Below are 27,633 nucleotides of genomic sequence, written 5' to 3' on the forward strand. Positions count from 1 at the left end.
AACACAACCTATTCCTGCCATAAGTGCAAAACCCCAAATGCAATCATGAGCAGACATCAGACAACACCAAAATTGAAAGATAGTCTACAAAATAAGTGATCTACTCGAAAATCCTGATGAAATAAAGACAAAGAAAGACCGTTCCAGAACAAAGGAAACTAAAGACAGGACAACTGAATGCAATACATGATCCAAGATGTTCTTTTGCTGTTAGGGACATTATTAGAACAACTGGTAAATCTGGAAGAAGTCTGTAGGTTAAATAACTCTATTGTATTAGTGTTAATTTTCTGATTCTAATAATTGTACTGTGGTTACGTACAAGAATGACCTTGTTTTTCAAAAGTAGACAATGAAGTACAGTCAGTCTTTCATATCTGTGTGTTCTGCATCCTTGGATTCAATCAACCATTGATTGAAAAAATTTAGGGAAAAAAATGAATGGTTCCATCTGTACTGAACAGGGAGAGAGGGAGCGAGGAAAGGAGGGAAGAAAGATGGAAGGGAGGGAGGGAGGGAAGGAAGGAAGGAAGGAAGGCAGGCAGGCATACACGGTGGTTAACGCCTATAATCCCAATATTTAGGGAGGCTGAGGCCAGAGGATGGCTTGAGCCCAGGATTTTGAAGCTCAACGACAGAGCATTTTTTGTCTCTAAAAATAATAATAATAATAATAACAACAACAACAACAACAATAATAATAAAGAAAATAAAGAAGGAAAATAAATCCATATCTCCTGTCTCTGTTTAGGTTCCCCTGCAACAAGGACTTGTATATAGGTGGCTTGTTCAGGAAATGGTACCAGGAAGAAGGAGCTGAGGAGGTGGAAAGAATGAGACAGGAAAGAGGGAAAAGTCGCAGCCATCAAGGGCCTGCAGAGACCATGCTGGCTTGAATCCTCAAAACCTCTCAGGAACAAAGGTGCTGCCCAGAATTGACCCATTGCTGGGGAAAGTTGGACCCACCTTCCCCAGTTGCCCAGGACTGAGATGTTTTCTGGAACAAGGGACTCTCAGTCCCAGGCAATGTGAGTCTGGTGGTTACCCCAGCTGTGGGTTGCAATGGGATTGTTAGCTCCCCTGCCCTCTCAAGCTGAACTGACTTCAGGGAAGAACAGAAAACAAAATACTCTCAGCACGTGTTTGACGTTCGTCCCTGTGACCAGGAGTCTGAGCTCTTGGGGAACTGTCCATCTTAGCTGGGGAGAAATTAGGGAGCCAGCAGGGTGGGAGCAGACACCAAAGACCTCTGCAATGCCCAGCAGCTTCCACCCCATGCTTCACTGCTTCACAGCCTACCATCTTGCGTCATATACACTCTCTGTCTTCACTTATTTGTCCCATTCTCTCTCTTTATCTTTCTTTTTTTTTTTCTTTTTTTTTTTTTTTTTTCGACTGAGTCTTGCTCTGTAACCCAGGCTGGAGTACAGTGGCACAATCTCAGGTCACTGCATCCTCTGCCTCCCAGGTTCAAGCAATTCTCCTGACTCGGCCTCTCAAGTAGCTGGGATTACAAGATTACAAGCACCCGCCATTACATGCCTGGCTCATTCTTGTATTTTTAGTAGAGAAGTGATTTCACCACGTTGGCCGGGCTGGTCTTGAACTCCTGACCTTAAAGTGATTGGACTGCCTTGGCCTCCCAAAGTGCTGGAATTACAGGCATGAGCCACTGAGCCCAGAGTGCCCCTACTCTCTTTTAAATCCACTCCAATCAGGTTTTCACCCTCATCATTCCATCAAAGACTTTCTTGTCAACATCACCAATGAATTCCATGCTGCTACTCCCAGTGGCACTTCTCCATCCTCTTCTTACATGATCAATCAGCCACACTTGAGACAATGGATTATCCCCATCTCCTAGAAAATCGCCTTCCTGGACTTCCATGACACCCCACATTCTCACCTTCTTCCTCCTTGCCTGACACTCTTTTTCAAATGCAAGTGCTCGGTGCTCAGCCCACTTTCTCTGCTCTGTCGACACACTCTCCCTTGATGGCCTTGAAGTGTCATTTATGCACCAACACTTTCTAAATTTATGTATCCAGCCAAAAGAGTTTATCTCAGCTCCAAGCTGGAAACTCCCACAATGTCCTTGGCAATGCCACTTGGATATCTCACTAACATCCCCCAAATCAATTTCTGATTGCCTTTTTACCCTCTCCTCCCCTCCCCTCGGAAAAAACCTGTTTCAGTCTTTCCCCACTCGCAGTAAACAGCCACTCCATTTTTCCTGTAACTGAGGTCAAACCACATAGAGTCATCCTTGATTCTTCTCTTTCTCTTATAACCTACCTCACATTCATCAACAGATCCTACTGATTTTACCTCCAAGATATATCAAAACCACCATCGCATCTCACTACCTCCCTCACTAACTGTGTGCCTGTTCTAAAAGACCTCCATTTGTTGCACAGAAGGATGAGCTGATTCCCTACATGGACTCCCACTTCCACTGTGATTACTGTCAGTCTCTGCTCGATGCAATGTCCAAAGAAATCCTGCGAAAACATAACTCAAGTCCCACCATTCCTCTGCTCAGATTATTCAGACAGCCATTTCACTCTCAGTGAAAATCAAACAGTATAACATCTTCTTCAGAATTCTATAAGAAAAAAGCAACCTAGAAATCTTTCATTGTAACAAATAGAACTGCTTTCCTGTAGCCACTTTTCTTCCACTCCTTGTACCAAAATGTTTTTACATCACAAACATACGATGGATATGATAATGTCCTCTGTTTTTTGCACTTGATCTAATAACATACTCATTTTCCACATACCATCTATGAAGTGACTGTACTAAGAAGGCCATCAAGGTCACCTTATCTTGGAAATTCAAATTATCCATCATTATCAATGAACATTTTATGCATACAGCTTTTTATTTCTATTGTATTATACATAACATTAATTTTCAGAACAATTACAGGGGCAAAAAAAATCAAGTTGCTTTTCCAAAAATTATTATATCTTTTTTTTTTGTCACAACCATATGAGATTATATCACTAAGCTACAACATCACAAGCATCAAGTGTTATAATTTCTTTTTTAAATGCTAATGTAATCATTTAAATGATGCTTTATTCTATTTTTAAGTTCTTTCATTATTTGTAAGACTTTGAGTGTGTGTGTCCCACATTTTCCTTTTGGCCTGTTGCCTCAGAAAGCTCCTAGTCAAGATGAGTGTTTGTTCAATCCTCTTTGCTAGTGTCATTATTTAATGGATACACTGACATTCCTGCTTCATTCCAGGATTCATTAGCTGGCCCCTATTCTTTTACTTTTCTCTGAATGGTTTTATGGCATATATTTTTTTTTTGAGCTATCTAAATCTTTCTTAGAATTAAACAGATACAGACACATGTGCTTGTTAGTGCGATGTTACTACAAAGGCTTGTACAGTCAGTCAATGTCTGGTGCTGCAATATGAGCAAGGAAGAATTTTTAATATTGTCAAGGTTTCACCTTAACTTGAGATTTCTCAATCGGTCTACTGATGTTCTGGGTCAGATGATTCTTTGTTGTAGAAGCTGTCTTGTGCTTTCTAAGATTCTTAGTGACATCTCTGGCCTCATCCCACTAGAGGCTAATATTACCCTCCCCATTGGTCCACAGTTGTGACAACCAAAAATGCATCCAGACATTGGCAAATATCCTTTGGAGGTCAAAATCATCCCCTGTTGATAACTAGTGCCTTAACTGAGGGCTTCGTGCCTCGAGGGAATCACTGCTTATGTACCAAGCACAAATCTCAGACCATCCCTGGGATCAGACAGACTCTGTAGCCATCTTACAAAGCAACTCTGTGGATCGCCCACCACCTGCTGGCCTCAGGTTTCACCTCTGCTTTTCACAGGCCCAGAACCTTGCTTCAGAAAATTCAAACTTGTCTTTTAGTCCACATTTACAAAGATCTTAGCTCTCTCAAATCCAGCTTCTACACAATTGTTATACAAGTCAAGTCATTAGAAATAATTCTTTGAGAATGTAAACTTCAGTGTTGTAAACTTAACCATTCTGTCTCTGAAGACTAATTTTCAAACTATTGTTAAGATACTTACTGTAAAAAAACTGGAACCATAAGAAGAATCTATAATAAAGAAGATTTAAGAGATATTAGTTCAATCATCAATGAAAAAGCACATGCTAAATGCCTACTTTACTTCTAAAGTCAAATGGAATATTCAAGAGCCCTGGCCCAAAAGCCAAATACACCAAAATTGAAGAATAAATCTATCTTCATAAGATTTATCTGAAGAAAGCTATCACAGTAGATTTCCAAATCTAAGTATATTCATGGAAAAAATTTAACTGGTAAACCAAATTTCAACAATTTGCCAAAGGGTATTGTATTATTTTATTAGTATCTAATTTCACTGGGCTTTGAAAAAATTCAGGATAGGATAGAGGGAATAAATGAAAATTTTTTATAAAAGAAAAACATGAAGGAAAAACTTGAAGAGAAAAAAGTGAAATTATAATTTTTCAGATTATTGTAAGTTACATATACCATAGAAAATGGTTCAAATAATAGAAAACTAGAAATAAAGTGGGGACTTCATCTCAAAACAAATTGATTATGTTTTCAACAGCATGTTAAAAACCTTATTTGAAGATCAAATTTTATAAAAGTAGAATGATCCCATAATAGAGTGTAATATAAGAACTCCATCATTTGGTGTTTGAAACCCTTCTGGTTTATTGTTGATACATTTTGGGTCCATTGTGAAATCAGCCTTCAGGGAGGCCATGGCCAGCCCTGCCCCATCCTGGACAAAGGTGCTATTTTGTCTCTTCAAAATATCACATAATGCCATCTGCCTTGGGAAGTGCATTCTTCATGTTACTGCCAAACTCTTTATTTCATGGTTTTGTATATACTCCATGAAGAAAGAAAAAATTACATAGGAATTATAGTTGGAGCTGTATAGTTAAGAGTATCAGATTTAGCAAATTTAAAACGGAGCACCTCCAATTAAATTTCAATTTCAGATTAGAAATAAATTATTTTTTACCAAAATATGTAACATTTGGGACATACATATAGTAACAAATTTTTGTTATTTAAATTTCAAATTTAACTGAATGCCCCCATTTATTAACAAATATCACAGTAGGCAATGACTCAGGGATGTGAAGAAAGGCAACTGGCTGCCTATTTCTGAGGTGCAAACTTCTCCATTTGTAAGCCAAACTCTCTAAGATCTTTATCCATCCTAACTTTCCCTACTGTAGATTTATAAATGAGATGAAGCCATTTATAATGTGGATATTCTTTATAATGAACAGAAATTGCTTTTGTTTAGGGAATAATTCACCCCAATAATCCAAAAGGCTTGTACTCAAAGTAAATAAATCATCCAAGGCCAGTCTCAAAGTGTTACTTACGTGGAAAAGACCAACCCAAATATACAAGAAGGAAGAAACAAATTGGGAATTTGTGTGTGTGTGTGTGTGTGTGTGTGTGTATGTTTGGAGAAAGTGGAGACAGATTCTTAAAACAGAATAAGAAAGCAAGAAAGGAAGACAACAGCCAAAGAGTGTAAAGGAGTAGGCAGAGTGGTGAGAAGGTAACTGTAGAGACAAAGTCAGGATGGTCTGCAGCCCTTTGAAGGTTGTGCAGGGTGTGCACGGCACAAGGTGCCTTCCCAGGGGGTTGAGGAGAGAGAATGCAGCTCCACCCTCCACAACCATCTACAAGTGCTGGCCTCATCCGTGAAAGACTCACAATGACAGCTTAGCACGGGCAAGAGTTCAGCGTTTTCTAAACATTCTGGGTTCCCACAGCCTCCACAGCTCTCCCTAAGCTGTGTCCAAGTGGGTAGTGTCACAGTTATGAGAGATTTACTTGCCTGGAGTGTTAGATCTTTCTGCCCAAAGTCTTTTTAAGTTTTTTGCCTTGTTCATCATTCTGTGAATTTCCTCGGCCAGGTCTTGTATCTCTTTTAAAAAGCCTAGGTTGTTGACTTTCTTGGGGTCAGCTGTAGTTTGGAACCTAGACAAACTTTAAACAGAATAAATACTGCAAATGAATCTCTTTGACAAGAATAAGTTTCCTTGGCATTTTTTAAGATTCGTGATACCAAATTGTTTTCAATTAAACTTGGTACCAATTTACACTCTCATCATCTACCCAGAGAGCCCATTTTACCTGACCCTCATCCAAAAGAGAAATCGTTATTTTAAAAATCTTCACAAATTTAAAATTAGAAAATTGTCTTCATTCTCTGTATTATCTGAAAACTCAGCCATTTTATGTTTATAAGCCTTTTTGAAAAAAATTTATTTGACACATATTATATAGCATGCCCTGCACATCGGTGATGTGCAGTGGAATAAATACATCAGTGAACAGTACAGACATGATATGATCTCTGCATGAGGAGGAGACAGAGACAATTATGGGGAATGTTTTAGTTTTTTAATTCCACACCTTTATTTTACAAATTAGAGAACATAGTGAAAATGAATTAACAGTTGTCAACATGTAAATCTACCATGAAAGAATAACAAAGCTTACATCACAAAGAGTTACAGTAAATCTCTTCCACAAATATTATCACTTAATTCTCACAATCTATAATGAAGTCAAAGCAGGTTCAACATTTATTGATGAATAAAATAAATTCAATAACTTTCAAGTCAGCTATTTAGAGATGAGGAAATGTGGCCCAGATAAAGTGAATTTGCTAAAAGCAAACAGACTGTTTGCAGCAAAACTGGGTCTGGAGTCCAGAGAACTGAGCACTGGCTCAGATGGCCTTCTACTACAGGTGGTTGCTACATACACTCAACAGAAATCTCACCTGGTTTTGTTTTGTTTTGCTTTGCTTTAAAAAAAAAATGTAGAAAAAGGATCTTGCTATATCGCCCAGGCTGATCTTGAACTCCTGGCCTCAAGTGATCCTCCCACTTTGACCTTCCAAAATATGGGATTACAGGCATAAACCACCATGCCCAACCAGAAATCTTACCTTTTAAGTGTGGCCTTCAACTTGAGTGGATCAGAATTTCAAAAGCACAACAAGAAACTACTTCTCTGCTGAGGCCTCATATTAAAGGCTAAAAATGACCTCTGAAAGCTGTGAACCATGATTCAAACTCTCTTGCTTCACCCAAACATGAGATTCGCCTGGGAAACCATAGAATTATCAGATTATAGAAATCAGTGTAATTCAAGATGAGTTTCCCTGGTAATAATGAGCAGGTTTTACGTTCTTTTTCTAGTTATTATCTCAAAAGTACCTCAATTTGTCCTTAAGACCAGATTAGGAACTATCATTAACATAAGAAATGTTTATAGCAGAAAAATGCATAGAAAATCCTTGATTAAATGTTAATTTGTGTGTGTGTGAGACAGAGAAGGTGAATTTCAGAGCGGCAGGGAAATCCCAGAGCTATAATAGGATTTGGGTGGAGAGTAGTTTCCTCCTTTCTGAGTACAGGTCTTTATTGAGACTTTTATCAGGTAGTGCTTGACCTGCCAGGCTAGGAAAAGACTTGCAAAGTGAAGGTGGGGGATAAGAGATTGCAGTGGGGAGGACAAGAGAAGGCCACTGAGCAGAGATGACTGAACTTTCTCAGCCCTCAGACTGACACTGAGAATCACCCCTTCAAAGAGCCACGACCGATACTGCACCCAGAGATATCCCTGCAATTCTGTGAAGGATCCACTTGAGGTTGTAAGAAGTGAATCGGGCCTTGGAAATCATTATTCAGGTCCCTTCCTCAGTTTGAAGATGAGAAAACTTAGACCCAATTAAAGCTCCCTTGGAGTCAAAATGTTTTTAAAGCAATGTCACACTTGGGAGATTATCTTTAAAATAAGATCAAAATATTACCCACCTAATAGGGTGGTGTGAGGATCATCCAGCACCCAGCACTGCATAAATAAGCATGAAGAGGTGCGGCAATGGTGAGACTAATACTGAGATATGCACATTTTCAGCATAAGGACTATAAGAATAAGCAAGGAATGTGAAGCAATATGATTATTCTTTCTATCACAATTTTTGTTAATTTTTGCTTAGGCAAGAAGGACAAATTCTTATCAAATGAGAATTATTTCTAAGTAGATCCAAAGGCAGAAATAATTCTCCTAAGAAGGCTGTTATGGCTGACTCACATTACTGCTCCCATTTATCTGTGCCAGAGAGGAAGGTTTGGAGGACAGTACTAGGTCAATTCCATACCTTTGCTCTTGTGAATAGTGCTACAATAAATACACAAGAGCAGATATCTTTTTAATATAATGATTTATATTCCTTTGGATAGACATCCAGTAATGAAATTGTTGTATACAGTGGTAGTTCTATTCTTAGTTCTTTGAGAAATCAAAATGTTTAAAACAATACCAAAAAAATATTAACTTAGGAATACATTTAATGAAATATACATAGAACTGAGGGCTACAAAAACATTCCTGAGAGAAATTCAAGAAAGCTAAAATAAATGGAGAGCTATATCATGTTCATGGATTGAATGATTCAATATTTTTAAAATATTAATTCTCTCAAAACTAATGTATAGATAGAAGGTAACCCTTTAGGACAACTGCATATTCACATGCAAAAGAATGAAGTTGTATCCATCCCTTCCTCACACCATACACAAAAGTCAACTCAAAATGGATAATAGACTAAAATGTAAAAGCTAAACTGTAAAACTCTTAGAAGAAAATATAGTAGTAAATATGATTGTAGATTAGGCTGAGCCTTTTAGATATGACACCAAAAGCACGAACAACAAAAGAAAAAAATAGGTAAGTTGGACTTCATGAAAATTAAAAACTTTTACTTCAAAACCACAATCACAAAGTGGAAAAACAACCAGAAAATGGTGGGGAAAAGATGTGGAAGTCATATATCTAATAAGGGACTTGTCTGTAAAATATATGAAGAATTCTTACAACTTTATAATAAAAAGACAAATAATCCAATTAAAAGTGGGCAAAAGATTTGAATAGACATTTCTCCAAAGAAGATATACAAATGGCCAAAAACCACATAAAAAGATTGTCAACATCATAAACCATTAGGGAAATGTAAATCAAAATCACAATGGAATAACTCCTTATATCCACCTAGATGGCTACAATCTAAAGAACAGAAATATAAATATTGGTGAGAATGTGGAGTAATTGAAACTTTATACCACTGAGGATGGGAGAGCAAAATGGCAGAGCCACATTGGAAAACAATCTGACAGTTTCTCAAAATGTTAGACATAGAGCTATCATATGACCTAGCATATACCCAAAAGAGAAACAAAAACATACATTTTTTTAAAACTTGCACGTGAATATTCCAGCATTATCCATAATAGCCTAAAAGTAGAAACAACTCAAATGTACTTCAACAGAGGAAAAGATAAAGAAAATGTCCTATATCTATACAATGGAATATTAGTTGATCATCAGTTTTAAAATGAAGTATTTTAGATGCTACAACATGAATGAACCTTAAAAACATTGTGCTGAGTGAAAGAGGTCAGTCACCAAACAAAGCCTATAACTTATACAAATTCTATATGTAGGAAATGTCCAGTATGCTAAAATCTATAGAGACAGAAAGTAGTTTAGTTGTATGCCCAAGGTTAGGCGTGGGGGAGATTGGAAGGAAATAAGAAGTGTATGCTAATAATACATTTAGATTTTCTTGTCGGGTTGGTGAAATTTTTCTAAAATTAACTATGATGATGGTTGCCCAGCTCTGTGAATAAACTAACAATTATTGAATTGTGTACAGGCCTACCTTGTTTTTTTATGCTTTGCTTTATTGTCTTTCACAGATACTGTATTTTTCACAAATTGAAGGTTCATGGCAAACCTGCATTGAGCAAGTCTGTCAACGCCAATTTTCCAAGAGCATGTGCTCACTTTGTGTCTCTGTGTCACATTTTGGTAATCCTCACAAAATACTTTAAATCTTCATTGTTATTATATCTGTTATTGTGTTCTGTAATCAGTGATCTTTGATATTACTATCATAATTGCTTGGAGTTGCCACAAACCATGCCCATATAAGATGGAGAACTCCATCAATAAATTTTGGGTGTATTCTGACTGCTCCACTGATTGACCATTCCCTCATCTCTCTTCTCTCCTCGGGCCTTCCTGTTCCCTGAGACACGATGATATTGAAATTAGGCTAATGAATAACCCTACAATGACCTCTAATTGTTCAAGTGAAAGGAAGAGCCACATGTCTGTCACTTTAAATCAGAAGGTAGAATTATTATTATTATTATTATTATTATTATTATTATTAGAGACAGAGTCTCACTCTTGTCGCCCAGGCTGGAGTGCAGTGGCACAATCTCAGCTCCCTGCAACCTCCGCCTCCCGTGTTTATTAATTATTAGGAATGATTAAGTTTGGTGAGGAAGGCATGTTAAAAGCTGAGATAGGCTGAAAGCTAGGACTCTTTCACCAAGCAGTTAATAAATGCAATTCACTAACAGTTAATGAAGTTGTGAATGCAAAGAAAAGGTTCTTAAAGAAAATTAAAAGTGCCACTCCAGTGAAAACACAAATGATAAGAAAGTGATATGGAAAAAGTTTTAGAGGTCTGGATAGATGAAATCAGCCACAACATTTCCTTAAGCCAAAGTCTAATCCAGAGAATGGTCCTAATTCTCTCCAGTTCTATGAAGCCTGAGAGAGGTGAGGAAGCTGCAGAAGAAAAGTTTGAAGCTAGCAGAGGTTGGTTCATGAGGGTTCAGGAAATAAACCACCTCCCTTACATAAAAGTGCAAAGTGAAGATGTGAGCATTGATAAAGAAGCTGAAGCAAGTTTTCCAGAAGATCTAACTAAAATAATTGCTGTAAGTGTCTACACTAAACAACAAATTTTCAGTGCACATGAAACAGCCTTGCATTGGAAGATGTTATCTAGGACTTTCATTAACTAGAGAGGAGAAGTCAATGCCTGCCTTCAAAGTTTCAACGGACAGGCTGACTCTTGTTAGGGACTAATACAGCTGGTGACCTTCAGTTGAAGCCAATGTTTATTTACCATTCCAAAAATCCTAGGGCCCTTAAGAATTATGCTAAATCAACTGTGTCTGTGCTCTATAAATGGAACACCAAAGCTTAGATGACAGCACCTCTGTTTACAGCATATTTTACTGAATATCTTAAACTCACTGTCAAAACCTACTGCTCAGAAAAAAAATGTTTTCAAAATATTACTGCTCATTGATCATGCAGCCAGTCATCCAAGAGCTCCAATGAAGATGTACAAGGAGATTAATGTTTTCATGCCTGCTAACAAACATCCAGTCTGCAGCATATGGAGAAAGAAGTAACTTCAAATTTCAAATCTTATTATTTAAGAAATGCATTTCATAAAGCTATAGAGTCATAGATAGTGATTCAAATGTATGGATGATTTTGAGTGGGTTCCAGACTTCAGTGGAGGAAGTAACTGCAGATGTGATGGAAATAGCAAAAGAACTACTATTAGAAGTGGAGCCTTAAAATGTGACAGAATTGTTGCAATCTCATAATAAAACTAATGAATGAGGAGTTGCTTCTTATGGATAAGCAAGCAAAGTGGTTTCTTGAGATGGAATCTACTTCTGGTGAAGATGCTGTGGACATTATTGAAATGATAACAAAGGATTTAGAATATTACATAAAATTAGTTGGTAAGTCAGTGACAGAGTTTCAGAAGATTGACTCTCATTTTGAAAGAAGTCCCACTGTAAGTAAATGCTATAAAACAGCATCACATGCTACAGAGAAATATTTCATGAAAGAAATAGTCAATGATGCAGTAAACTTCATTTCTGTCTTGCTTAAAGAAATAGCCACAGCCACTTCCATCTCCAGCAACCACCACCTTGATCAGTCAGCAGTCATCAGCAACAAAACAAGATCTTCACCAGGAAAAAGATTGGCTCAGATGATCATGAGCATTTTTTAGCAATAAAGTGTTCTTTTAATTAAGGTGTGTACATTTTTTAGACAATGCTATTGCACACTTAATAGACTACAATATAAACATAACTTTTATATGCAATGAAAAACTAAAAAATGTATGTGACTCACTTTATTGCAATACTTGCTATATTGTGATGTTGTGAAACTAAACCTACAGATCTGAGAGTCCAAAAACAGTCCTTCATACTATTAACAAATCAATTGATTTTAAACAAAGGTCCCAATGTATTTTAATGAAATAGAATAGTTTTTTCAACAAATGCTACTAGAATTGTATATACATACTTAAAAAGATAAACCTCAAAAGTTACCTCACACCATAGAAAGAAATAAACTGAAAATAAATTGTACCTGTAAACAAAAGCTAAAATTATTAAAAGAAAATACAGGAAAAAATCTGAATGATCTTCAAAAATATTAGGCAAATATTTCTTTGTTAAAGAAAAACACAAAAAGCACAAATCAAAATAGAAAAAATGATAATTATATTTTATCAAAATAAATAACCCCTGCTCTTCAAAAGACGGAGCATAAATTAGAAAATAATATTTACAATACATGTATAATATGCATACATATGATTAAAGACTTGTGACCAGCATATGTTAAAAAAACTCTAAGAATTCAATAAAACTAAAAATAAAAACACAATTGTATAAAATATTCGAACACTTTCCTCAAAAAAAATTGAAATGGCCAATAAACATATAAAAAGATGCTTAACATCATTTCTGATCAAGAAAACGTAAATTAAAACTACAATTAGAAAGCACAATACAACAGTATAAAGGCTAAAGTTAAAGAGAACAACATAATAACAAGTGTTAACAAGAATGTGGAACAACTGGAATTCTTATGTATTGATGTTGGGAGTATAAAATTGCACAACACTTTGGCAAATAGCCTGGACATATATTGTATAGCTAAACATACACTAAACATTTATCCCAAGAATTCTACTCCTAGGTATTAACCCAAGAAAAATTAAAATATTTGTCCACACAAAGATTTATTTTTTAATGTTCATAACATTTAAGATGGAAAGAGGCCTTGAAGAAGTTAGGACAGTCTTGTGTTGCCTACCTCTTCTCACTCAATCCCAGGCAGTGCAGCATGGAGAAAGATTCTGTGTGCTTGAGGGAGGGAGAGCAAACTGAGTGTGAATCTTTGTACTGAAAGTCAGTGCTGCCCTGACACAATAGAATGCAAAAAAGGGCAGAATTCTACTGGTGCCCACAGAGGGAGCATTTAGACCAGCCCTGAGCCAGATGAGAATCCTGTGCCCCAGCAAGAGGTATCCAAGTCCTGGCTGACCTCACTACAGGCTGATAAAGTGGTTTGGGATCCCAGATAAATTTGAGTGGCAGTCAGGCCACAAAAACTGCAGTCCTTAGATAAGCCCTGGTATTCTACTGGTTTTGAAGGCAGGGGAATTGCAGTGCCAATGCAATACCAGCTGTAGTAGGCATTAGAGTGCTTACATCAACCCTCCCCAACTCCAGGCAGTGGAGCTTGGGGAAAGACTTCTGCTTGAGGAAGAGAGAAGGAATATTACAGAGGACTTTGTCTTGCAAGCTGAATACCAGTTCAGCCACTGTAAAATAAAGTAATAGGCAGATTTCTGAAGCCCCTGATTCCAGGCCTTTTCTTCCCAATGGCATTTCTAAACACATCTAGGCCAGATGAGAATCTGCTGCCCTGATGGGATGGACTCAGTCCCAGCAGGATTGGCTTCCTGCTGAGTAAGGTGACCTTTAGCCTTGAATGAACATCAGCAGCAGCCAGGAAGTAGTGGCCATGGGTCTCAGGTAAGCCCCAGTACTGTACTGGTCAGGAAGAACATGAGCTTCAGTTGTGATCCAACATGGTGTCATGGGAGTGCCTGCATCACCCCTCCCCCAATTCCAAACAGCCCTGTGTGGAAAGATACTCCTTCTGATTACGGGAAACAGAAGGAAGAGAGCAAGAGACTTCAACTGGTAACCCAAAGAATGCTCTCTTAACTTCCCTAAGTCCAACAAGGCTGATTACCTGGGAGCCTCCAAGAGTTGCAGTATTCTTGGGCTTAGGAATGAAGCAGCTAGTGCTGAAACAGCTGCAGTGACCACAGGCTTAGGTCACAACATTTATTCCTCTTTGAATTCTTGGAAAGTCCTCTCAAGAAGGATGAGTACAAATAAGCCCAGTCTACAAAGATTGGAATAAATGCCTAACTCTTCAATGCTCAGCCATTAATGAACATCCACAAGCATCAAGAACATCCAGAAAAACACGACCTCACCAAACTAAATAAGTCATCAGTGACCAATCCTGGAGTGACAGAGATATGTGACCTGTCAGACAGGGAAATGTAATATAAATATAATAATATAAATAAAATAATATAAATGCACCCAACTCTGGAGCATCCATATATAAAAAGCAAATATTAACAGAGCTAAAGAGAGAGACAGATCTCAATATAATAACAGCTGGAGACTTTGACACCCCATATTTTGCATTGAACAGATCATTCAAACAGAAAAGCAACAAAGAATCACTGGAGCAGAGTCTTGCTCTGTCACCCTGGCTGGAGTACAGTGGCACGATCTCGGTTCACTGCAAGCTCTGTCTCCCAGGTTCATGCCGGGAGTATGGACATTTTATTAATATTGATTCTTCCAATCCATGGACATAGAATATCTTTATATTTTTTGTGTGTTCTCTTCAATTGAAAAACTGAGAAAAAAATAATAAATTCCTAGATACTTGCAACACCAAGATTGAACCATAAAGAAATCCAAAACTTGAATAAACCACTACCAGGTAATAAGAGAGCAGTAATAAACATTCTCCCTTCAAAGAAAAGCTCAGGACCCAAACAATGGCTTCACTGCTGAATTTTACCATTTAAACAAGAATTAATACCAATCCTACTCAAACTAATCCAAAAGGTTGAAGAGGAAGGAATACTGTCAAACTCGTTCTGCAGTGCCAGTATTACCCTGATACCAAAACTAGACATCCACACAAAAAATAACAAAAAAGAAAACTAGGGGCCAATATTTCTGATGAACATAGATGCAAAAATTCTCAACAAAATACTGACAAAATCGAATTTAATATTACATTTAAAAGATCATTTATTATGACCAAGTGGAATTCATCCATCCCAAGGACACAAGAGTGATTTAACATATGCAAATTAATCAATGTGATACATCACATCAAAACACAAAAGACAAAGACTATACAATCATATCAATAGACATTGAAAAAGCATTAGATAAAATTCAACATTCCTTTATGATACAAACTCTCAAAAAACTGGATATAGAAGGAATACAGTCAAGCACAATAAACACCTTATATGACAAAATCACTGTTACTATCATACTGAATCGGGGAAAACTGAAGATCTTTTCTTTAAGATTTGGAACAAGAATGCCCACTTTCACTACTTTTATGCAACATAATACTGGAAGTCCCAGTCAGAACAATCCAGCAACAGAAAGAAATAAAGGACATCCAAATTGGAAAGGAAGAAGTCAAATTATCCTTGTTTGCATATGACATGATCTCATATTGAGAAAAACCTAAAGACTCCACCAAGAAACTATTAGAACCGATAAACAAATTCAGTAAAGTTGAAGGATACAAAATTAACAAAGAAAAATCAATAGCATTTATATACACTAACAGTGAACAATGTGAAAAAGAGACCAAGAAAGCAATCTCGTTTATAATAGCTACCAATAAAATAACATACCTAGGAATAAACCTAACCAAAGAAGTAAAAAATCCTTGCAATGAAAACTATAAAACCCTGAAGAAAGAAATTGAAGAGGACACACAAAAATTAGAAAGATGCTCCATGTTCATGGATTGGAAGAATCAATATTGTTAAAATGTCCATCCTCCCCAAAGCAATCCGCAGATTCAATACAATCGCTATGAAAATACCAAAGATGTTCTTCATAGAAATAGGGGGAAAAAAACATTTTTTAAAATCCTAAAATTTATATGCCACTACAAAGACCTAAAATAGCCAAAGCAATCCTGAGCAAAAAGAGCAAAGCTGGTGGCATCACATTACCTGACTTCAAAATATACTACAAAACTTTAGTAACCAAGTCAGCATGGTATTGTCATGAAAACAGACACATAGATCAATGGAACAGAACAGAGAACCCAGAAATAAATCCACACATTACAGTCCTTATTTTTTACAAAGGCTCCAAGAACATTCAATGAGGAAAGAACAGTCTCTTCAATAAACGCTGCTGAGAAAAGTGGATACCCATATGCAGAATGAAACTAAACCCCTATCTCTTGCCACATTAAAAAAAAAAAAATCAAAATTGATTAAAGACTTAAATCTAAGACCTGAAACTATGAAACTAATAGAATAAAACATTGGGGAAACACTCCAGGATATTGATCTGGGCAATGTAGTCCCAGCTAATCAGGAGGATGAGGCAGGAGAATCGCTTGAACCCGGGAGGCAGAGGTTGCAGTGCTGGGCAGCAGAGAGCCAGACTCTGTCTCAACAACAAAGTCTAGGAGGCGGAGGTTGCCGTGAGCCGAGATCGCGTCATTGCACTCCAGCGTGGGCAACAAGAGCAAAACTCCGTCTCAAAAAAAAAAAAAAAAAAAAAAAAGAGCGTCAAGAGAGTGAAAAGCAAACTGAGAAGCTGAGGGGAGGCGGCAGCAGGTGATAATCAAGTAAGGCTAGGAACCAGGCAGTATGGTTGTTGCAAAAGAGGCAGAGAGGGTCACATGATCCTCGGGGTATCTGGGCATGTTTGAGAATGGACAAAAAAATAAAAATATTGATGACCACCAAATGAGACCAGTAGGAAATGGCTGGAAACGTTTCAAGAAACTGCAAATGAAAGGTCACCCAACCAAAGCCGAGAAGGTAAGGCACCGGGTGCTGTAGACCAAGGGTGGGCGTGCCCCGACATGGGTGTGGCGATCAGCCTCCCGAAGGTAGTCAGACAGTGAAAGGGAAGTGAGGGGCGGGTTTAGACGGCATATTAGCATTACAAAGCATTTTAAACTAAACAAAATAGGAGTGACCACTAACACTCGCAAGAATATCCAGTTCTGTTTCCTGCAGTGCTTCATGTTTCTGAAATCCTCTTGTTAAAATGAAGGGGAAACCCCCCAACAAAAGCAGGAATGAGGAAGCTGATTTTCCTAATCATAAACTACATCAGATGGTACCTGGGATTTCTGCCCAAAGTGAACTTACCTAAGGAATTAGAAAGGTCACAGAAACTTACGAACTAAATTAGCTGTGACACTTGCTTTCAGATTTTTTTGTTTTTGTTTTGTATCTTTGGTTTTTGTTTGTTTGTTTGTTGTTTTGTGGGGTTTTTTGGAGACAGATTCTCTGTTGCCCAGGCTGGAGTGCAGTGGCGCAAACTCGGCTTGCTGCAGCCTCTGCCTCCCATGTTCAAGCAATTCTCCGGCCTCAGCCTCGTGAGTAGCTAGGACTACAGGCGCCCGCCACCACGCCCAGCTAATTTTTGTATTTATAGTAAAGATGAGGTTTCACTGTGTTGGCCAGGGTGGTGTCACACTCCTGACCTCGTGATCCGCCCACCTTGGTCACCCAAAGCACTGCGACTACAGGCGTGAGCCACTGCACCCAGCTGCTTTCAGGTGTTTTTAAACCGAGACAATTACCACAAAATAATCAGGAATGAGTCTTTATTTATGGGTTTGAACTTCAGTTGAATCCACAGTTGCTCCAATATGAAAACACATGAAATCTACTTAGTCGAGTAGCCAGGTCTATTGACAGCATGCTTCACTCTTCCTTGTCTCCTTTCTCCCTCTCCCCTCTTTCCTTACTCCTAAAAATTTCCTTTCCCTATTTTATTTTGTATTTCTTATACCTCTTCCTTGGGCGCTACTAGACAAGGTGGGGAATTTCATTCTTGGTTCTCAAAGTTAAAGGCTTTGCAATGCTGGTGAACTATTCACCTGACTACCACTCTCAGAATGTTAGGTGAAGAATCTCACCAGGTTGCTTTTATAATCCCTGAATTTCTGCACATTGAAGTGAGGATGTTGACATGGAAAAACACAAAGAAAACAAAGGTAGATTACTTCCTGGTATCAAGTAATTTGGGGTTTTTTGTTTGTTTGTTTCAGACTGAGTCTCACTCTGTCACCCAGGCTGGAGTGCAGTGACACGATCTTGGCTCACTGCGACCTCCCCCTGGGTTCAAGCAATTCTCCTGCCTCAGTCTCCCCAATAGCTGGGATTACAGGCACCCGCCACCACATCGGCTATTTTTTTCGTATTTTTAGTAGAGACAGGGTTTCACTATGTTGGCCAGGCTGGTCTTGAACTCCTTGTCTCAGGCGATCTGCCCGCCTCAGCCTCCCAAAGTGCTGGGATTACAGGTGTGAGCCACCACGCCTGGGCTTCAAGTAGTATTTTTATAATTGTTACAGCCACAGTAATAAGAATTTGTTATTATTAACTCCCATTGGTTGAATGCCTCTGTGCCATGCATTGTGCTAGATGTTTTCTATATTTGTTTTTAACATTCACAAAACTTAAAGTGAGTGAACAGATTCAGAGAGGTTAATTAATTTGCACAGATTCACAGAACCAAAGGTAACAGAGCCAGTATTGTTTAGCCTCAAAATCGTATCCTTTCCACTTCAACATCATTTAAACTTCCCATTCCAAGTAAGGAAGAGATGTAAGAAGACTTGAAATAAAGACTCTGCTAAGTCTCAAGCTCTTTTAATGCTTCCAAGAAAGACAGTTTTGTATATTTCCCTTCTCCACACATTCAAGAAACGGCCATTGAACTTTTCAGGGTTATGACTTTGCAGTATTTTCAAATTAGCCTCTTTATATCATATTTCTATATGATTTGTCTCAGAAAAAGTAAGCACCTACTATGGTCTGAAAGTTGGCATCTCCCATGCCCAACTTTTTATGTTGAAACGTAACCCCTAAGATGATATAGGGGAGGTGATTAGATCATAAGGACAGAGCCTTCATGAATAGGGTTAGTGCCCTTATTAAAGAGACCCTGGAGAGCTGCCTCATCCCTTCCATTATGTGAGAACACAGCTGGAAGGTGTCATTTATTATGGAAAGGGTTCTCACCAGATACCAGATCAGCTGGCACCTTGATCTTGGACTTCCCAGCCTCCAAAACTATGAGAAATAAATATTTATTTCTTATAAGCCACACAGTTTATGGTATTCATTATAGCAGCCCAAATGAACTAAAACAACACCATTTATAAATATTGTACCTGATGTGCCGAAAAATATCTGGAAACTTTTAATTTTCCTCTTGTAACTTAAAGGTGGAGGATAAAGATCATATATGTCAACATTTGCTTTACATTTAAACATCTTAGATTATTTAATATTAGTAAATACAGATTAAATAAAACTCAGATCATTCATACCTGTTAATGCAAACTCTCATAATCAACTAGTCACTTGCTTCCCTTCCTAACTTCACCTGGGAGAAGTTTCCAGGGCATTCAGGATCCCCCAAGTGAAACTCCCTCACTTCGTCTCTTCTTCTCCTCCTCTTCTTGAGTTTTAAGGCCAACTACAGTGTCAGTTGCATAGCTCAGCATTCAGAGACTCAGAGAAAGCAACTTACCTGTCCTGTAGTCCATTTAGGTGGTTTATGACAAATAAAGCAGTACTGCCCAGTTTTTATTTGCTGTCAGCTAGGGACAGGATTCTGTCAACTAATAGCACAGTAGAAAAAACCCAGTAGGTAGCTCAAAAAATAATTGTTCTAGGGGCATGTGGCACTAAAATGAAAAGTTGGCTAGACAAGTAATTTTGAAGTCATAATTTTAACCTACAGAAAACAAATTATCACATGCAAATAGCATTTGCTAATCAGTTATTACCCTGTGAGTCCTGCAGGTGGCAGTGGAAAGATCTCCTGCTGGAAGCTAACCATTAGTTGCAGCCAGAATTACGTGACTCTGAATTTAATAAAACTTTAATTTCTATACTTCTCATGATCTCTGACCTATCCCAAATTATTGAGGCTTTACAAAAAGCAGAAGTCTGTCCTACGTGTCAGCTTTCTGAGATTTTTGAAAAAGATCTTTGTGCTTCTCTTACCGAAAATGATGCTCCATCGACCCTTCATAGCTGAAGTTCCTGCACCTTGATCCAGTGTTACAAAGAAGGCTTTGAACAAAGGGGATAACACCACGGCTGGGCAGATCTCGGGGCTGCAAATAACCTAGAAATAGATGCAAAGAAGAAATAAGTCCATATACCTACTACCAGAAATGGAATTCCTGTTGAGTTGAAATTGTAATATAATATATTATTATAGTATTAACCTTGCTGTTAATTTAAAGGAGATCTAAGGACTCAGACAAAAAAAAAAAATCAAACAAAATGAAACATCTTTATATCTAACACCTTTCTTCCAGGGTCAATATTCATGTTTCAAGGCAGAACGGCTCTGAGCAGCCATAGCTACAGGATTCACGAGATTCCCCATTCACCGAGTGGAAATACCTCTGATGCACAGCCAAGCTTCCAGACATGGCTCTCTATGAACAAGCTGCGAGCAGGAAGAATAAAAAGGATGCTTCTTCCCATCTCATATAAAAATGTAGGAGTTTTTAGTTTTAGCAAAAACTTCAAGCTTAATGCCAGTTGAATTCTGAATGCTTAAATATAGTTGTTAAATATTGTGTAATACAAAAAAAAAAAAAAGTCTTTCTACACGGAATAGGACTTTTCAGGACAAACGTCACTAGAAAATAGCCACCTCTGTGGATAACATGCTGTTTACACATCCCCAACCATATCCTTCCTTCACACCACCAGGAGAGTGGGAGTAGTGAGGATGCTGATGGCTGCAACAACTTGAAACTTGTGATTACCAGCCGGGTGTGGTGGCTCACACCTGTAATCCCAGCACTTTGGGAGGTCGACCGAGGTGGGTAGATCACCTGAGGTCAGGGGTTTGAGACCAGCCTGGCCAATGTGTTGAAATCCTGTCTCTACCAAAAAAAAAAATACAAAAATTAGCTGGGTGTGGTGGCAGGTGCCTGTAATCCCAGCTACTCAGGAGGCTGAGGCAGGAGAACCACTTGAATCCAGGAGGCAGAGGTTGCGGTGAGCCAAGATCGTGCCATTGCACTCCAGCATGGGCGACGAGAGCAAAATTCCGTCTCAAAAAAAATAGAAAGAAAGCTACGATTACCATCGTAATCTAATATGATGTAGCTCATGAAACCCTGCTGACAGCCTTACTGCTCACATCTAATTTGGTCAGGGAGATGATCCAGGAGTTAGACACTCCCTATGCCCAGCATTCAGCACAATGCCTCTCACATAGAAGACACTCACGAAATGAATGAATTGAAAAATACATGAATAGGTTTTTAGCTAAGGGAACAAATGGAGTTATTAGCAGACACAAGGCTCAGTGCTCTAGAATAATATACCATAAAAGAATTTGGGGTTATATCCCAGCTAGCAATAAAAGGTGTATTTTCCTAGCATAATTTCTGTGTCCTGTTTTTCTGAGGAACACATGAGGAATGGAAGTCACCACAGTGAGGTGTTCAGTGGATCAGATAATTTGAGGATGCTAGTTTGGGATACAGTGTGTCTCCAAGACTAAAGATTTGGCTTTGTATCTTTGGGCCACCTTGTGATACAAGTAACTGAGTGTGAAGGTCTTGAACATCTCATGGAATACAATTAAAAACATGTTTTACAATGAGGATGCTGAGAATCACAGGTGTGTCTTTCCCCAGATCACACACAAACCCAAGAATGACTCCAGGTCAAATATTGATTCTACTGTACCTCACTACCTCCAGGAGCAGGCCTGGAACGGAGATGCCTGTCCAGCACCCCAGGATTGCCAGGGCCCATCTGAAACCTGGAGCACTTTCCTAGGTCTCCCCAGGGTCCCTGACCGCTTCTTGTTTTTCTCTTTTCCCAGTCCCTGAAAGTGAGAACACAAAGGCAGGGCTGCCCAGGCAGCAGTTTTCACATTCATGTATAGCTCGAGGAAGCAGCAGCGCCCTGGGCTTGTGCCTGTCCACCTGCATGTGCAGCCTGCCCACACCATAGGTGATCACAAGCCTAACTTCAACAGCACAAACAGAATTTTACTGGGACAGACATATAAATAAAGCTTATCAAGCTTTAATCTCTCAAGGTACTTAACAGGAAATTTCATTTTCCTATGCAAATAATCTTAACTTTGGAAGATTATTTATTCTTAGTGAAAATACTCATATATGCAGTCTTTGGCTTCATTCTAAAATTGTAAAACCCACATCACCTTTCCTAAGGTCCTTCTCAGTCACAGCATAAGAATGGGGCCAGCTCTTCCTGTAACAGGACAGACACAGAACATCTTCCACACAGTGGTGACTTCAGGGGTCAGCAACAGTGCCCAGAGAGTGCATTTCCTCGGCATGGCTTCTGTGTCCCATCTCTCTCTCCAGGAACACATCAGGAATGATGGCCCCACAGAGAGTGCTCAATGGGTCAGAGACTGAGGACTTCAGCCCTGGACACATTTTCCCTCCAAGATTAAAGACCTGGCATGGTAACATCAGGTCACCCCAAAACAGTGGGAAGCATGAGGGAGGGGGACGGGCATTTTTTTAATCATCTCCATGCCAGGCCTGGTGCTGAGTGCATGCTCCTGACCGGCTTTCTCTCCAAGCCCTTACAGCAGCCCTGGGAGCCAGGAGAAATTTGCTGTCTTTATAGAGAAGAGGTTCACAAAGGTTGCACGCCATGCTCATCCCCACAGAGCTGATGGGGGGCTTGATGGAGCTTCAACGTGCAGTCCTTGATCACTTTTGACTCCTGAGCCCCTTTGAGACTCTGACAAAGCCTTTCCTTCTGTAGGAAAGCTCATCTGTATACCTCTAGGAAACATTTCCGGTGTTTCTTTGGGCCACATCTTTGTTGGACTGCACTCCTGATACAAAGCAAGAGCTTGATAAATGTTTAAGGGATGGATGGAAACTTTGAGGATAAGGAACATCATAAGCTGCTCTTTCCATAGGGCAGGACTGAGCTAGTACCACACTGGATGGCAGACTTAGTGCTCTCTATCATTTACAACTAAATCGTTCACAATTTTGCATTAGCCACTATCATTTTGAGGCTTCCTATCAGTCTTGATACCATGTTATCCTCTGGTTGCATGCAAGCTTTTTTTGCCCTGTTTTGCCCATTTCTCCTGCATAATACTCCTGGTTTGTTTGTTTGTTTGTTTGTTTGTTTGTTTTTATCACTTACCTTTCCTTTTCTCACCCACTTTGCTCTTCAGGCTGTTGCAGCCTGGCCCTCCTCATCCTATCCCTCCAGTGAACTGCCCTGGAGAACTTGTCAGCCCTTATCTACTCCTGCAGCACACAGCAACAGCACCTGTCACTCTGCCATGCCTCCTTCTTTCAATGCTTCCCAGGCAGACTCCAAATCTCTGTTTGCCTTCCAGCACTCTGGTTGCTGCTTATTGTCTCCTCTGTTTATCCCTTGAATGCGCTCTTCCTGAGGCCTATATTCTGGAAGTTTCTCCTTCTTAGGTGTCCTCATCTATGTGATTCCAAATTCATAATCTGATTGATTAGGTGGCTCACCCTGACAATCTCAAGAGTCCCTCAGACTCAAGATGGTCATGCTGAGCACAGCTCCCCAAATCCCCTACACGTCCTGTGCCCTGTCAGTTTGGTGGGAGTGCACTCTCCACTCAACTGTTCCAGTCAAAGACCTCCCTGTCCTCATGTATCCAGACAGTTGTTTCTGCCCATCTTACCTCCTTCATGTCCATTAAATCTGGCCTCTTCCCCCTGCTTCAGGGCACAACCATCTCTTGCCTGGTTATTCCAGAGCTCCACAAGTTGATCTTGCCTTCTGTAGTGTTGCTTTCCCCCCACCCCTAATTCAACCTTTTCCAGTATCCAGAATGTGACCCCTAAATGCTCATTTTATTATGACCTTGCCTGAAACCTTCCAATGGCTCCTTCATGTTCTTTGAGAGTTCACCATCCTCAACATCATACAAAGCCCTTTATTTGACCCTGCTTACTTCTCCAGCCATATCTCTGCCTTTTTTGGTTGCACTTTAGGCTTTTGTTCATGCTGTCTGCCCTGCCTAAACAATTTCTCCTCTGCACTCCCTTTTTCTGACAAAGTTGCACATTGCCTCAGATGCCTTTCCTTAGAATGGATTAGCCATCCCTCCTGTGTGCTCACACGGCTCCCTGTGTAAAATCCCATCATGGCAATTTTCCCACTGCATTGTAATAGTCTGGCCCTACAATGAGCTCTATAAAGGGAGGGAAAATGCCTTGTCCACCATTTTATTCTCAGCAAGGCCTGAAACACAAAAGGCACTCAATACATGTTTATTGAATAAATAAATAATAAAGTAGAAACCCTGAAAAGCTTTTATGTTTTCCTAAATGCTATTTTACTCACATGGTTTTACATTTTTCCATTCTGCAACACACAGGAGAATCCCCAAACAACAAAGACAAACTGATAGGAATGGTCCTAATATGTGTAAAACCTAAATATAACTGACACACTATTTTGGTAAAATCCCAACACTTAATAATCCCTCACTGATGTAATGATTACAGTGTCAACCACATTATACATACAAGTGGTATAGCCTGATAGAGACAAAGCAAGCCGTTATTTCTCAAGGAGTGATTTTGTTAAGGTTTCAACACAGATAAACAAAATGGTTCATCTGACCACTTTCCTGAGGCACAGGAAGTTACCAGTAATAGTGTATCAGAGCATCACCATCACAACTGTTAATATCATCATAGTAATCACTATCATCACCATCATCATCATTTCCATCATTACCTTCACTATCATCACCAACAACACCATCATCACTATCATCACCAACAACACCATCATCACTATTATCATCTCCATTGTAATCATCATCACAATCATCATTACCTCCACCATCATCTCCATTATCATCATCATCACCATCATTACTATCATCTCCATTATCATCACCATCATCACTATCATCTCCATTATCATCACCATCATCACTGTCATCTCCATCATAATCACCATCATTACTATTATCTCCATCATAATCAGTCTCATCACTATCATCATCTTCATCATCATCACCATCATCACTATTTTCCTGATCATCTCCATCATTATTACTATCATTTTTATTACAATCAAGATCACCACTATTGTCATCACCATCATCACTATCGCCTTCATCATCATTACTATTATCTCTAGTATTATCACCATCATCACTATCATCATCTCCATCATCATATCTCCATCATCATCACCATCATTACTATCATCTACATCATCATCACTATCATCATCTTCATCATCATCATCACCTTCATTACTATCATCTCTATCATCACCATCACCACTATCATTATCTTCATCACCATTATAACTATCATCACCATCATCATTTCTATCATCTCCATCATCTCCATCATCACTATCTTCACCATCATCATCATATCATCAGCATCATTATTTTCTCACCACCATCATCATCACCATCAACATTACTATCAGTATCATGCTGATAAACAGTGAAATGCATCTCCCACTTATACTTCTTCTACTCTTTCTATATTTATAATGGCTATTTACCTATTCCCAAACTGTGTCAGTTTTAACTGGAAGAATAAATCTGTGTGCTAGATTGAGTGAACCTGTGTAAATATCACTCTTAAAAGACAAAACCTAAATTGTGGCTTATTGACATATACTCCAGATATGTTGTTATTGTCATAATGAAACCCTATCCGTTTTACTCAGCATTCAGAGTTTATAAAAAATGAGAAAGAGTGCTATGAGTTTTTTTCTCCAAAGATTAATTCAAAAAGTATATAAAACTTACAAATGTCTCTGTATCTGGGAGGTTCTTGAAAACGAAGTACTGTCAGAATTATAAACAGGATACAAGGCCAGAAGAATTCAGCAAGGAAAAGGACCTAGAAAAATTTTTAAAAAAACAATACCACTTGAATAAATTGTAAAATATTACAATATTTTCATCTATTGAAGGAGGTCATTGTAATCCCTGCTTTGTGTCTCAGAACAGTCATTTGGGACAGGATCCCACAGAAAAGGCCTAGTTTATTTATCATTGCACCCAGATCTGTGACTGTGTCATCTCCTTGTTCTTCTCTCATCAGACCCAGCTTTGCTTCTTTCCTTTTTCTGTACATTTTTATTTATTGCAGAACTTATGACATTAGAGAAATTAAAGAAATAAATAACTTCACCCATATTTCCCATACTTCAACATAGCAACTATTTTTATTTTTCTAATTTCTTTAATGTTTCTGACTTTTTTACCCAAATAGATATTTTGCTGGCTTTGGTGGTAGCATCCACTTCTCATTTTCCTTCTTTTTATGCATATTTTTCAATATTGCCTCATGAGGTTTATAACTATCAGCTTACTTGTTGCATAAAATTCTTACCTAATGAATACGCCATAATTCACACATTCTTCTATTAAGCAACATTTTGTGTATAAATAATCTTTCATTTGAATTATTGTCTTAAAATTAGAATAAACTCCTAAAACTAAGATTACTGGAGTAAAATCTCTTGACACAGACTACAAAAGAGCTACTTGAAATGATTGCAATAATTTGTACAACCTTAAATTTTCAAAGTTAAAAGAAAATGAACTGCCATTGACACATAGAATTTAATCATTTGAGGAAAAAATCACCAACTATAAGGTATAGCTCAAAAAATTAATAGAAAAGCCTCAATTATCATAAAATTAATTTTACTGTCACCGTTCTTTACTTGTTTTATGGTGGATAATCTTGTACTGAATTCAGATGACATCATTTTACAAATACAAAAGTTTATAGCCAGACAAAAAATAGGCAAGCTATTGAACAAATGCACAAACAAAAACCTAAAAATCTGCAAGTTAAGAATGCTCCATCAAACACCGAAGAGGATGTCTTACTCTTCCAGATTCCCAGTTATAATGTTTTGAACTAACATGAACTTCTGGTCACTTTGGTTTCTTTATTCTTTGAACTGCCATGGTCATATCCCATTACAGTAATCCTTCCCTGTAGGCAGATCTAAATGTGACCAGATGAGTGGCCTAAAGCCATCAAGACAAAACACAGGTGGAAAAGAGTTTTTCCATCCCTGGTGTAATTAAAGAAGAAAAGAAATCGCCCTCTTTGGCCGAGCATGGTGACTCACACCAGTAATCCCAACACTTTGGGAGGCTGAGGCAGATGGACCACTTGAGGTCAGGAGTTCAAGACCAGCCTGGCCAACACGGTGAAATCCCATCTCTACCAAAAATACAAAAAAAAAAAAAAAAAATTAGCCAGGAGTGGTGGCACACACCTGTAATTCCAGCTACTCGGGAAGCTGATACAGGAGAATTGCTTGAACCCGGGGGGTGAAGGTTGCAGCGAGTCAAGATCGCAACACCCTGCACGCCAGTCTGGCAACAGAGTGAGACTCCATCTCAAAAAAAAAATTAAAAATTAAAAATAAATCACCATCTTTGAAATAATCCATGAGGAGGTATTTCTTGTGCCAAAAAGTGCATCATGATTAAAAAGTTCTCTGACACAGTCCTGAAACCCAGTTTCACACATGCAGATTGCCCTCTGGTTCAAGGGACCAC

The 27,633-nt window shown here is 38.6% G+C and overlaps 1 protein-coding gene across 1 annotated transcript in view; it reads right to left on the reverse strand.

The window, feature by feature from the left end:
- ABCA13 (ATP binding cassette subfamily A member 13) overlaps positions 1–27,633 on the reverse strand; it is a 505,863-nt gene that overhangs the window by 459,565 nt on the left and 18,665 nt on the right. Inside the window, exons 2-5 of the mRNA XM_025379476.1 lie at positions 25,855–25,948; positions 20,061–20,184; positions 5,856–6,007; positions 4,065–4,093 (exon numbers count right to left, since the gene is read on the reverse strand). Of these exons, the coding sequence (XP_025235261.1) occupies positions 4,065–4,093; positions 5,856–6,007; positions 20,061–20,184; positions 25,855–25,948 (399 nt within the window). The remainder of the gene's footprint in view (positions 1–4,064; positions 4,094–5,855; positions 6,008–20,060; positions 20,185–25,854; positions 25,949–27,633) is intronic.

The sequence above is a fragment of the Theropithecus gelada genome, chromosome 3 (genome assembly GCF_003255815.1).
Source record: "Theropithecus gelada isolate Dixy chromosome 3, Tgel_1.0, whole genome shotgun sequence".
In the NCBI taxonomy this organism is placed as follows: domain Eukaryota; kingdom Metazoa; phylum Chordata; class Mammalia; order Primates; family Cercopithecidae; genus Theropithecus; species Theropithecus gelada.